Below are 13896 nucleotides of genomic sequence, written 5' to 3' on the forward strand. Positions count from 1 at the left end.
AAAGATTTTTCTGTAAACAAAAAACTAATGTCATTAACATATATACTACCAGACTAAGAGAATATTCTTTGTTAAGTTAAACTGAGACTGAATTTATTTTTAATAGAATATAATCAAAATTGTAACTTATACCAATGAGCAGGGATACGTACTCAAAGTTAGCTTAATATCTTGATTTAAACAGTTGTGAATGAAAAATACGTTTCAAATCACAAACATTTTAAATCCTTGCATCTCACAAAAAACGTAATTATTATTTTACAATAATTATAACAAAATTATTAACTATCATAATGTTAATTGTTTTATACTGTTTAAGTGTATTTATAACTCTCTGCTTATATTTTTACAGAAATATTTGTCATTTCGGGGCCTTTTATAGCAGACTATGCGGTATGGGCTTTGCTCTTTGTTAAAGGCCATACAGTGACCTATAGTTGTTAGTTTCTGTTTATTTGGTCTCTTGTGGAGAGTCGTCTGATAAAAATCATTCCACATCTTCTTTTTTTATATTTGAAAAGAGATTTATTTGATAAATGCAATGTCCACCACTAAATACTCGACTTTTTATTTCTATTTTCATTTATTGTCTAAAAGAAATGCACTACGAAATAACTGTGTATTCGGACCATATGCAAAAGGGTTATGAAAAAATAGGAAGATTCCCAGGTAATAAATAAAATAGCCGAGCTTTAAATTTTTTTATTCCAATAGTAGCTGTAAATGTACACTTTCATATTCTCAACTGTCGAGCATTGCTTTCAACTGACGTATGCAAGAATGTACACACAATTACCTAGTTTTAATAAAGGTTGTTTTTTTATCATCACCATTATCTTCTGCTATTTACAGTCAATATTTTAAATTCAAAAGCAAACAAAAAATCAGCAACAATCTTTTGGTGACTAGCGATCTTAGGTTCACGTATTGCTTTTCTTTTTTTTAAAGAAAGCAACTTTGTTTTTAAATGTATGCATTATTTTAATATTTATTTAGAATTTAAACAAATGTTATCATAAATGATGGTATTCGTATTTGTTTTATAAAAAAAAGTAACATTTTTGATATATATTATAAATAAGAAGTGTTATATTATTCAATGAAAAGAACAGTAATCTGATGATTAAATTTACTCAGAAATGATATATTTTATCATTGAAAAGTCCATTAATTTCATGATTTAAAAAAAATCATATTTTATACATAAATAAAATTGATATAATCCTAAAATAATACTTTGAACAGGCAATAATTAATCCTTGTTATTTTAACAAAACAAACACCAAGTCTATTGTTTATTTAAGAACATTTCACATCATAAAATAATGTGGGACAATCAGAACTTTTCATGTGGGACAATCAGAACATTAAAATTTAAAAAAGTGGGACAATCGGGAATAAACCATGTAAAATTAGTCTAATGGGGACACTAGTATGAGGGTCTAGAGGAATGGGTATAATTATTAACATTAAAGCAGATGTCATTCTCATCAAGTACTAAAATGATATAATACTCTAAAACATGCATTGACAGTATTTAATAACCACTCTTTTCAAAAGATGTCTATTATGTTTTGAATATAAAATTGATGTCTTTTGAGCATATCATATTTAAGTGAACACATGAAATCAATAAAAATAATATGTCATTTTCAATCATGCATGAAATGAGATTTGTTGATGTTTTTAAATTGTTAAGATGTTTACTGTATATCAGTTTATTGACAGAGATGAATGAAATTTCATGTTTTGAGAATTGATAAAAGGCTTTACATATCTAATACTTTTATGAAATTAATCAATACATAAAAGTTAGTCCATGATTTATTATGGTGTGTAATTGGAGGATTATTTGTCCTACTTTATACTTTAGTAAATAAGACTGTCATTTATATTAAAGTTTAGAACCTACAAACACAAACCTATTTCATTATTCATTTGTCAGTTTCATTTCCATTACATTATGAAAAAATGAACAAGTTATGGAACTGATCAACTAATGATATTTCAGTAACTCTAAAGATTTTTAATTTCTATTTTGTATTGAAAAATATTTGAAACCTTGCCAAAGACTTGCTCATCAAAAGTAATATGTTCAATGATGTTAAGTCGTAACTCGTGTGTTTTTACAATTATATTAACTGTAATGTTAAGCTATTGAAACGTTTATTTCAATGTGGCTTTCAGTAATCTCATCACTTATTAATTGGTCTTTCTAAATGTTTTTATTCTTTTTGAAATTCAGTATCATTGTCTACTGTGGTTTGTTTGGGTTGTTTCATTGCGGTCATATTGAGGTTATTCCTACATTTAGGATTTTACATTTGGTTTTTATTGTATTATGTGTTTAATAAACTCAATTTAAAAAGACTGAATTCTACTAGAAGGCATTTTTAGTGCCATTTTTTTTTCATTATTGTAAAGAAGAGAATGTCTTGTCATAGATTCAACTTCATGAAAGTAATACATATATGTGATGAAGATGGTGAATATCTGTGAATGTCTTAAATAAATGCCCTGTTCAGTGAGCCCTCACTCTAAAACTTAGATTTCCCTGATAGATCAAGTTATCAAATGGGTTTTTAGTATCAAAGTAAATATAATTTTTGTATGTCATATATATATACATGCATTTACTGCCTTTTGAAGTCGATCACTAACTGATCTTGCATATACTGCTTCCACTCAAAAAGAAGAAAGTAGTTTAAACCATGAAATTTTAAAAGTTGTGTCTTATTTGAGAAGAATACGATATTGACACAGACACAATCCTGAGGAAAAAAATAGTTTTAAAATTGTTAATTGTCTGATGGGCAACATCAGTTTTATTAGTCACACAATCATACCGTAATGTAGTTTAATCTTTATTTCAGCTAGTGTCATGAGCGAGCCCGACAACATGCACAGAACAGAACCAGAGGTCCAAGATACATCTAGACTAAGTCTACATACACCTACTTTTAACATTGATACATATATTAAAAATACCGTAAATACTCTACCTCAGACTATGGACAGAATAACTAGATTAAGGTAAAAGCACATTTATATTTATGTTATAAATCACTATACAAAATGGAAGAGTACATGGACATGTGTTTCTCATACTTACTTTCACTTTGTGGTGTCACTAAGTTGAAGGAACTAGCTTTGGTATAATTCATTGAAATGCAAGATATATAATATACATCTGATAGGGGTCACATTATTTGCCCGTATAAATTTTCAAACTAAGGTCAGTTTCATAATCATATTACAAGGAAGAATTTTGATATAGAGAGTTGTATATATAGGACAGAGGTCATCTGATCTTGACCTTTTTTTTAAGGGTTTGGTGATCCTTTGAGTAAAAGGTAAAATCAATATGGTCTACAGAATTGTAAGGTGTATATATCTGTCTGGCATGTGTCTTCTGAGCTTTACCTATTTTTCATGGTATGTTTATAAACATAAGTTATAAATCCAACTTCTCATTTACAATACCTTATTGTTAACTATGATTGAACTTTAGAATCATTGTAAGGTGTATGTACATGGTTGCTTGACTATAGGAACCTAACCTTGATCTAAAATCCAATGTTCACTGATTATACTGTTAAAATGAGTTTGTTATTGATTTATACTGTTACATTCACATTTATTGATAAAATTAAATTACAATATATTTACAGAGAGGATGTACAGAAACACTATAACAAGTATAAAAAGCCTTACAAAGGAGAAATGGGAATACATACTTACCAACCTTTTCAGATGTCAGGATATTTTGCTGTAAGTTTATGTAATTAAAATATAAAAAGATTTTTTTGTATATTGATATAAAGACAAAAGATACACACAAATTGGGTGAAAAATACAAACATGTGTAAAAAGAATAGGAATAACTACTAAACAAAGTCTCAAAAACCTAAATCTTACAGTTTTTCAGAAACTGGTAGTAATTTGGATAGTCATAAAATATTGACTTCTTGTACGTACCAGTCATTAGTATTGCAAAGTAAAACCTGGGTTTTCACTTGTTTTGTTGACAAATACATCCTCATAAGGGAGATCATAACTTTATTATTATAATTTTAAGCGATTGGATATAAGTATATGTGGAATGAGTGCCAATGAGACAACTCTTAGATCTCCCTTCATGTCACAATTTGTAAAAGTAAACCATAAAAGATTAAAGAACATCCTTCAACCTGGAGCCTTGGCTCACACCGAACAGCAAGCTGAAAATGACAAACTTATGAACCACATCAACAAACGATAACCACCAAACAACAGGTTCCTGACTTGGGACAGGTACATGTTTCATTTTTCATAATGCTAAGTACAATGACAAAATTCTTATCAATTTTAATCACTGCAATCATTGTATTATTAGAAAACTAGTTTGAATAGATAAATGATTGTACATTTTATAGGTGAGAAGTATAGTAGATGATGTTGTGAATGACTTTCTGGATAGACATGTTGCCCCATCACAACCAATGGTAGAGCAAGAAACATACTAGTAAGTCAATCATTCTAAACATGTTGTCCCATCTCAACCAATGGTAGAACAAGGAACATACTAGTAGGTCAATCATTCTAGACATGTTGCCCCATCACAACCAATGGTAGAACAAGAAACTTACTAGTCAGTCAATCATTCTATCTTCATAATTGGTAAATATGTTATTGAGAATTCCTACTTACTCTTACGGGAATGATAAGTTACATTTCAAGAACTGTAAATTCAGAAATTATTACGTGCATCTATTATTTAGACAAAAATGTGATTTTCGTTTTTTGTGATATTAAGATAAAATCCTGTTTAATTGGTGTAAAAAATATCAAAATGTGAGTTTAATTTTTGCAATAATAATCCTGTCTCACATTTTGCAATAATAAAAACATCGCAATAATTTCTGAATTTACAGTAGTTAGTTTGATTGGAACTATGATATTTTCTATAAAGATGCATTTCTATTAGTACATATCAGTTGGGCAGTCATTTTTGAAGACCTGTCCCCAAGTTCATGGTCAACCTATTTTGAATTGCTGCTGTCCACCTAGTTATCTTTTTTTTTATTTTTGTTCTAACAGGCAAGAATATATCTGTGTCAACAATTTATGATTGATGGATTGATCATCGCTTTTAAAACCTCCCTCTTTTAAAAGACACAAAGAAAATAAAAGAATCCAAATTGTGTCGGTTCAACAAATCGTTCTTAATTTTTTAACCTTTATCAGGCTGTTTCTAAAGCGTAGAAATTATAATAATTCTTGGTGTATGTAATTTTTTTGTGAAAATTTCAGTGCCTCTAGAAGACAGAAGATTCATGAAACAGAGATTATGGCTGAAACTTTATCTGAGAAAAAAGCTATTCAGCTGATCATGGAAGAAATTATTCTTGATGTAAGTTTAATGCTCAACTCAAGGTTGTCAATACATCTTGATGTTTATTGTGTTTATTTATAATCTTTTGTTAAATTTTGTTTGAGAGTTATGAATAAACTCATTTTAGTCATCTGCTTGGGAAACTTTGAATATGTTATGGAATATTGCCAGTTGTATTTGAAATAAAAATGTAGGCACTGTAATATTGAACTTTTACTTCAACTTAGAAAATGTTAAGATTTCTGATATGATCTGTTTTGAAGAAGAACTTATGATAAACCTTGGGTTTATCAATCAGTATTGTAAAGATTGTTGCTAATCTTTAATTAAAAACAATATCTTTGGTTCTAGATATTAAATAATGACTTAACAACTATTTAAAGTATCAGAGATTATTATTATCAATAATGATAAATACAGGTAAATAAAATACGTTAAAACAGTTGAATGTGATTTCGTGTATGTGTTATTACCTCTTGGAATCTTTCAAGATCGGTTCAAATTCGTTTTGCTATCGGCAAAATTCGGTTTTTATAGGTCTTAGCACGCCTTATCCTTGCGTGTAAGAATATAGTTTGTTATCAGTCACTGTCTATCATGTAAATAACTGTCAGTACTTTCTTAAATATGAATTATAAAGAAAGCAAGCATGATTTCTTACGTCTCGACACCCGATTCAACAGTATAAAGCATGTAAATACAAGTAACTAAAGAAATGTAAGATTCATAACAAGCTGGAAAACAAAGATGTTATTCGAACGCCACATGCTGGCAGAATTTCGTAACGTTAAATCGGCAACTGTCAAATTTGCCGGGAACGACATAACATTTACAAAAAGGTACTGCCGCGATATTTAACGTTCACAACAAGTATCATCTGCATATCATTTCCAGATGTCTCTAGTTTTATTTGAATGATTCTATACTACAACCATCTTACATTTTCAGGAGACAGGTGACATACTTGAGGAAATTGTACAGGAACATGTTCATACCAAAGGAACTGTTAGAAACTGGGCAGATGAAATGGCTATGAACAGAGCCGAGGTAACTTATTGTTCCATTGCAGTATAAAATAGAAGAAAGGAAAACACCCATTTTTTATGACCCTGCCACAGCAGATTAAGGAGAGGAGTTTTAATGAAGCAATATGAGATCAAGAGGTTTAAAAAAAACAAGACAACCCCATCACAAAGGTTTTAAACAAAAAGACTAACAGGCCACAAAACCCTACGCAGAACACTAAAATTTAGAAAACACCACCAAAAACAAAGATGAGCTCAGTTGCATGTAAACCACTCATATTCCAATAATGACACCTGGCATGTTACTCTTGGATTGTTAAAGTTACTGTGTCAAAAGATTCAGCAGACATTTGTAGATATCTCTTGCTTAGCCATAAGACATCATCATATTCATAAGCCACTGATTCAAGCAAATTTTGAATCCCAAAAACTTAACTGAATGTGATTTTTTTTTTATTGAATAAAAAAGTTTTTAATAACTGACAAAAAAAAGTTTATATACAGTAGTTTTGCAAAATAACCAGTAGATCTGATTTTGCCAGAGTTTCTGTGCATATTTACATATCTGATAGAATATTAAAGTTCTGTAACTTTATTTATTCTCATTACAGTCTGGAGCATTAGACAATGAAGAAGGTAGAACAGAGTCAGACCCAGCTTATAATTCTGTCACTAAATTGTTCTTCAGTGTCAAACACAGAAGGGATGAAACTAGGTAAGATTAAAACAATTTTACTGTTTCTGAGATGAAGAATTTATTTATCCTTGGAGGACTCTTTTAAAGTTTTAAAGTATTACATCGAAGATAAGTAACTAAAAACCTTCACCATCAATCAAAAAAGGAGGCAATCCAGTCTACAAATACCTGTGCAAGCCAAACATTTACCTTAATCTTTTCAGTATTTTACTGATAGATTGAATAAGTCTCATGCAGTTTACATTTACAAACCGTCTCAGATAAAATAAAATTGGACATTATAAGTACCTTTATTAAACCTTCATGGAATGATAAGAAACTTGCACAGAATCTTCTTTAAGATCAAGAAAATGGGATACAAAAGAAATATTTGACTATATATTTATTTTAATTTTAATGTACTATACTGATGAATTGTTTTAATTTAGCATTTAACATTGCAAATGGACAGCAACAATTGCAGATGAGACACAGGATATCATCGAACCCAAGGCCCCTTCAAAAAGTTTATAGACGAAAAAATGGTGTCTATAGTTGACAAGTCATGCATTTTTACTTAAATTGAATTTAAGAAAACACATGTAAACATTCCTGAATTGATAACTCATGAATTTATCATATTTCTTACATTTATTTCAGACCAGATATTTGGGGTCACACTCAGATGTTAGGTTTAGCTGAAAAGCCTTCTACACCAAGAAAAGTGAAACCCCCTCCTCCTAAAGGAAAAGATAAAAAATCAAAACAAAAGACTCCATCACTTCCTCCAAAAAGTCGTGAAAGAAGTAAACCTCCAACTCGCCAAACTGTTCCAGGAACTGCAGTCAGGTTGGTAAAACTTATTCAAATAAACTTACATACAAGCAATTTTTTCAGTTCTTTAAAGAACACAGAATACATGATTATATGTGATGATGTAAACATGATAAATAATTATGTAATGAATAAAATTTCAAGAATTCATTTATTTTATTTTATCAGCCCTCATAATGGAGATTTTTTTTTTTTAAAGTTGGGGAAAAAAATGTTACTGGTTAAGCTTCCATTTTATGAAACTCTCCTTTAAAATGTTGATTGTACAATAATAATATTAATGGGTATGGAGTATTGTCTGTAATCTAATTTACTAATCTACCACTTAAAACAAGTTGTAAAAGACTACTTACTGATGAGAGGATTTCATTAAAGCTGTTTTCATTCATTTTATCTCAAATTTTAAGAAGTTATAGATAAAAGTTTGCAGGAGAAACCCAGAGTAGATACAAAAAGTAAAATTAGCTGATTTGTGCAATAAAGGGAGATAACGAGTTTTACTTCAGAACAAATATCTAAAACTTTGCTTTTATTAATATTTCTTTTATTCATTAATTTGTACATGTACCTGTATGATACCCAGACATTATAATGTTTCTTCAAGAAATTTTGTTATAATGATGTAGTTTTTACCTGAATAATACTGTATATTGAGATAGTTAAAAACTTTGTCTGAAACTGATTAATTTCAACATCTGACTTAAAAAAAAAATCTTTAGATTATGAAAAAAGTTGTTACTATGTCTCTCTATTACATGTTATGACTAAAGCCAATTAGGTGGCCTTAATCATACATTTTCATTATATATATATTCAAAATAATTTAAAAGAGTATTTGTTAATATATATATCGAAAAATTCTTTTCAGTATTTTTAATTTGATTTATGATATATAAATTTCTTTCTTTCTTTATAGTACTTGATACTTTATGCTGTAAACATGGCTATTTTCACTTTAATGCCTTATGTTTTTCAATGGAAGTTTAAATTTAAGCATCAACAACAAGTTTCCACTTCACATCAATAGAATTGATTTCTACAAACTGTCCATACTGGGAATATTTTGGTGCAATAATTGACAGAGATATAAGCAAGAATAATCCTAGCCGAAATTTCCATGTTTACAGTAATGTGTGCTGTTCTATTCTGTCTTTAAGCATCTTAATATGACCAAATCTTTCCTAGTATTATAAATCTGACTGTTTATATTTTTAATGCAGCCGTAGGTAGCATAAAGGTAAGAATATTGGCTGTAGCTACCAACACTTTATTAAGCTGTAATATGCATAGAAAAATACACTTTATACTGCTTATATTGTACATTATTGTCAGCACTGGTGGTAGAAAGGTAAGGCCAGTATTTGAATATATCTATCTCTCAAAAATGTGATTTGATTCCAAATCAAAGAGCAAATACAATATCAGACTTTCTACCTTCAGTGCAATGTAGTAAAATGGCAATATCTTTAAGTCTATTCTGTCAAAGCCTTTTATTTGATGACTCTATTTTTTGACAATCATTTTTGTTTTGGTTCATGGATTCTTAAAAAATGAAAATTATCATCAGATCGAACCAATAAACAGTAACTAAAAACAAATTAGAAACTTTTCTATTGTTGAAGATTTTAAACTTATTTCAGATTACTTACATGTTCTGTTTTATTAAAGAATAAACTGCATTTGATTTAAAAGCATTCTCATTGATCATTAATGATAAAAAGAACAACAAGTAAAGGCTTTATTTCATTTTTAGGAAAGTAATCACATTCATTGCAGGTATACAAACAGGCAAAAACCTTACAAATGTCTTCCTTTATTAACAAGGACTAAATATTCTGTAGTATAATTATTTTCATAATGTCTTATTCCAACTTTGGAATTTTTTTATGCATGTCTTACATTTGCATATACATGTACATTATGTAATAATACTCAAAATTTACAACAACACTTCGATTGGTCTGCAATTTTATTTGCTATGGTCTACATGTTTCGCCTGCAAGGCAGGCTTCATCAGGACAATTTTTATACAGAAATTAACCCCTGAAGTACTCAAAGTGGTGCAATTTGACGTCGTCATGGTGAGAGAAACAATGAAAAGTGAAAGTAGCAATACAGAGTTATAAATAGATAAGATAAATATAGAAAATTAAGAAAATTAAAGTTTGTTAACAATGTAACTTGAGTTCGTTTTACTATTATATGATACATGAAATTGTTCTAAAGGCTTGGTATCTAATTGGACAACTTCCCATGGTTCCTACCACTTTGCAAGGCTTCTCTTCCAACCTGGCCATTGTTTGAGGTTACTATACTTCCAGGCGCGTCGGCAACAAAAGGAAGATTATGGTCGCCGCTATGGAAAATAAAATTGTCAAAAAATGTTCCCTTGTTTTAAATTATTTGGTGACTCTATATAATTGTTGGATCGTCTGCAGTAGTTGGTCTGTTTAATGGCATGGTTGTGAATTCCTAGTTCCTTTAAGATCGGCGCTCGTGGTACATTTCTTCTACTATCATTTATATCTGATATCATTTATAGATGTTTAGGTGGTATCGGTCATCTTGGTCATTTTGGTTCAGTTGTTATTTCGTCGCAAGTATGTAATATTCCTTGGTCCATGTATATGCTGGTGGCCTGTAGATCGGCGCGTGTACATGGACCAAGGAATATTACATACTTGCAATGGGAAGTTCGTCCAATTAGATACCAAGCCTTTAGAACAATTTCATGTATCATATAATAGTAAAACGAACTCAAGTTACATTGTTAACAAACTTTAATTTTCTTAATTTTCTATATTTATCTTATCTATTTATAACTCTGTATTGCTACTTTCACTTTTCATTGTTTCTCTCACCATGATGACGTCAAATTGCACCACTTTGAGTACTTCAGGGGTTAATTTCTGTATAAAAATTGTCCTGATGAAGCCTGCCGTGCAGGCGAAACATATAGACCATAGCAAATAAAATTGAAGACCAATTGAACTGTTGTTGTCAATTTTGAGTATTATTTTAATGTTGCATTTATTTGCATAATTTGACAACCCCGCATACCAAGGTATCCACTTCAGAGACTCTAACGAAATGATTCACACAGGTGTTGGTTCACCACATGGAATTTAATTATGTAATAATAATTATCTTTTTTAACCAAATGCTTTATAATTTTCTTTTCCATGAAAATAAAAGCGAAAAAGTATTAGAAAATAGAATAACTAATCAACTCAAACTTGTAAAATATTATGTTTTGTAATAAATGCAATGAAAGAGTTAAAAAAAGAATGTATAGATCTATTTCACAATCTTTCCCTGACTAAATTTTCCATGAAAATCATGTATTAATTCAAAAAGTGGTCCAAGTCAACGAAAATTTTCATGAAGAATGAGTTGGAATATTGATGTGTCCTGCACTAGGGAATGTCAAAACACCTGGTGTTATTTTTAATGGCTTTTTTTTAGTGTCTTTTTTCAGTTCTTTTGCTAGACAAAATGGGCATCAAGTGTTACCCTTGACTGTGCATCCTTAAAGTATTCTCACATATTATAAGTAAGCTTGATCGAACAGACACATTATTCTTCTTTTGAATACATGTTCTAATTAAGTAGGTATATATTTTGCACAAACATTCTTTTATATATTAGACATCATAAAACTTTTAAACTATGACTACTAAACATAATAACAAGAGTTTTCTGCAAAATGAATAATGTACCATTACCATTCATCTTCTTACTTCTTTGCTTGAAGACCAATTCCTTGATCCTTTAGGTACCTAATTGATATGTATTAGTTCATTTAATCACCAAGATTAAGTATTATATCAAAAAGCTCATAAGCCTTTGAATATACTCAATTTGAGTTTGTTAAATGTATGAATTTTAGTGGCTTAATTATTTTCCTATTTTTATTTTTAGTGAGTTTATTAGGCTTGACATCTATATATTAGTTTTGTTGTGATAGCAGTACACGCTAGAATTACCCACAGAAATGTGAAGGCACACCATATAGACAATATATTTATTCACAATGAATTACATTTATTATTTTACTTTAAAAAGCTATTCAGAAACAAAACTTTGCTATAATTTTAACCCAATTATGTCTTGTCTGCCACCAAGGCACAGTAGCAAGGCATCTTAAATTCAAATTTCTGTGTATTTAAAAGTTAGGTTCTGTTAAAGTGTTTTAAGAAATACTTTTCTTTGTAATACATGTCACATCATAAAAATTCTGAGAAACTTTGAAAAGACCATGATTGAAACTGATAAATGGAGTGTGCCTTAATATTTGGCAGTTATTTTTACAAATGTTTACTGACACCAGCAATTACACACAAAAAAAACCAGGATTCTGTAGATGCCATCTTGAATTTGTTTTAGATACATGCTAAAGAAAATATATCCAAACAATTGAGACAAAAACTTTTCAAGGCTAGTAGTTGTAAGTCTACAGCCAAATAACAATAGATGGTCAAAAATATTTTCAAAATCTTTAGTTCCAGTCTCTTCTTTGTGTTTATATATCGGTATTACTAGATTTATTTCACTTGACTGGGCAGAGTTTAAGAATTTCTCTTTATAAGACCAGTCCATCTATAGACAGGAGTTTTCTGATAAACTCATCAATGAAGTGTCCAGTTATTCGTCCCATATCATACACTCAGTTCTTTTGTATAAGCGTTTGGTGACACTGATAGGTGATTTGAACTCAATAATTATAACGGCAATCATCCTTATCACACACATCTTCAAATAGTCTGTCCTTAAATCTGATTATAATACTGTTAACAGCAAAGTGATATTTTTTATTTCAGTTCGCTGCCTGCAGATCCTACCACACCAATATTACATTATCATCACATCACCCCTGTAGATATTAGAAATTATCATGTCCTTAGAACTGATGTCCCTGAAGTCAAATATGAAAAAACTAAATATATAAAATATATGAAGAGAGAGATGACATACTGGCAGGTAAGATAAAATGTTATGTCAGATCAGCAACATTTTTTTACTGGAAAAAAGATAAAGGTTCTTTGAGTCCTGAATATTTCAATATAGTTTACTATCAATTTGAATCATAAGAAATTTGGAGAAACTGCCACACCACTGTGATGTGAAAATGACTTCAAACTAAAATATATTTCCTTTTGGCATGTTAAAATGTTACAACAGCTAACTTGGATTTTTAGATGATTTCTTGGTTGTTGATGGACACAACTAGTGTAAATGAATTTGAGGTTACAAGGCTAGCCATCTGGAAAAGTACAATTTAAATCGAAAAAATTGAAAATTCTATTTCATGACAGAACATCTAGGCAAAAGATATGTTGTTTCATGTATGCTTCATAACTTGTATGAGCAACACACTGTAAAACAAAGTGTTTTTTTTTTTAAATCATTGTTTAACTCAAAAAAATGATACAACTTTTTTCTCAAATAAGTTATTAAATATGTGTACTGCAAACTGCATTTGGATCTCACCTGTGCAAACTAATTTATATAAAATATTGAAATGAGGTATGAGTTTAAATTTTTTTGAGTAATCTTTTTGTAAATCAGAATCCTTAATAATTAAAGTTGTGGTATGATTGCCAATGAGACAACTCTCCACAAGAGACCAATTGACACAGAAATTAACAACTATAGGTTACACTAAGTTATAGTTATAGTGATTGTTATTATTGCATTATGTTAAATTATTGAAACTAACTTTCTACTTATTTCAGAAAATGATTCCAGTTATTTCAGAAAAGAGTTTAGCAAAACGTTGTAAAGGTATCTCTTGTTGTTCAGCCTCACCTAATGGAAAGTTCATTGTTTTTGGTACAGTCCATGGTAAGTGCATCTTTCAATAAAATAAAAAGATTATTGTTTTTTATGCACCATTTATGAACATTAATGTTTCCTTGTCTGTGTGTCCGTTTGTCCGTCGAAGCGTTCACCCATCCGACTGTCCCGCATCAGCATGATCAGGACAA

General features: G+C 29.8%; 1 protein-coding gene across 2 annotated transcripts in view; it reads left to right on the forward strand.

The window, feature by feature from the left end:
• Positions 1–13896, forward strand: part of LOC139514328 (uncharacterized) — a 48832-nt gene that overhangs the window by 12326 nt on the left and 22610 nt on the right. For both annotated transcript variants that reach the window (XM_071303420.1, XM_071303421.1), the window contains 9 exons: positions 2874–3033; positions 3672–3771; positions 4416–4504; positions 5293–5392; positions 6323–6421; positions 7011–7114; positions 7736–7924; positions 12730–12889; positions 13645–13753. In XM_071303420.1, the coding sequence (XP_071159521.1) occupies positions 2874–3033; positions 3672–3771; positions 4416–4504; positions 5293–5392; positions 6323–6421; positions 7011–7114; positions 7736–7924; positions 12730–12889; positions 13645–13753 (1110 nt within the window). The remainder of the gene's footprint in view (positions 1–2873; positions 3034–3671; positions 3772–4415; positions 4505–5292; positions 5393–6322; positions 6422–7010; positions 7115–7735; positions 7925–12729; positions 12890–13644; positions 13754–13896) is intronic.

Source organism: Mytilus edulis, chromosome 3 (genome assembly GCF_963676685.1).
Source record: "Mytilus edulis chromosome 3, xbMytEdul2.2, whole genome shotgun sequence".
Classification (NCBI taxonomy): Eukaryota; Metazoa; Mollusca; class Bivalvia; order Mytilida; family Mytilidae; genus Mytilus; species Mytilus edulis.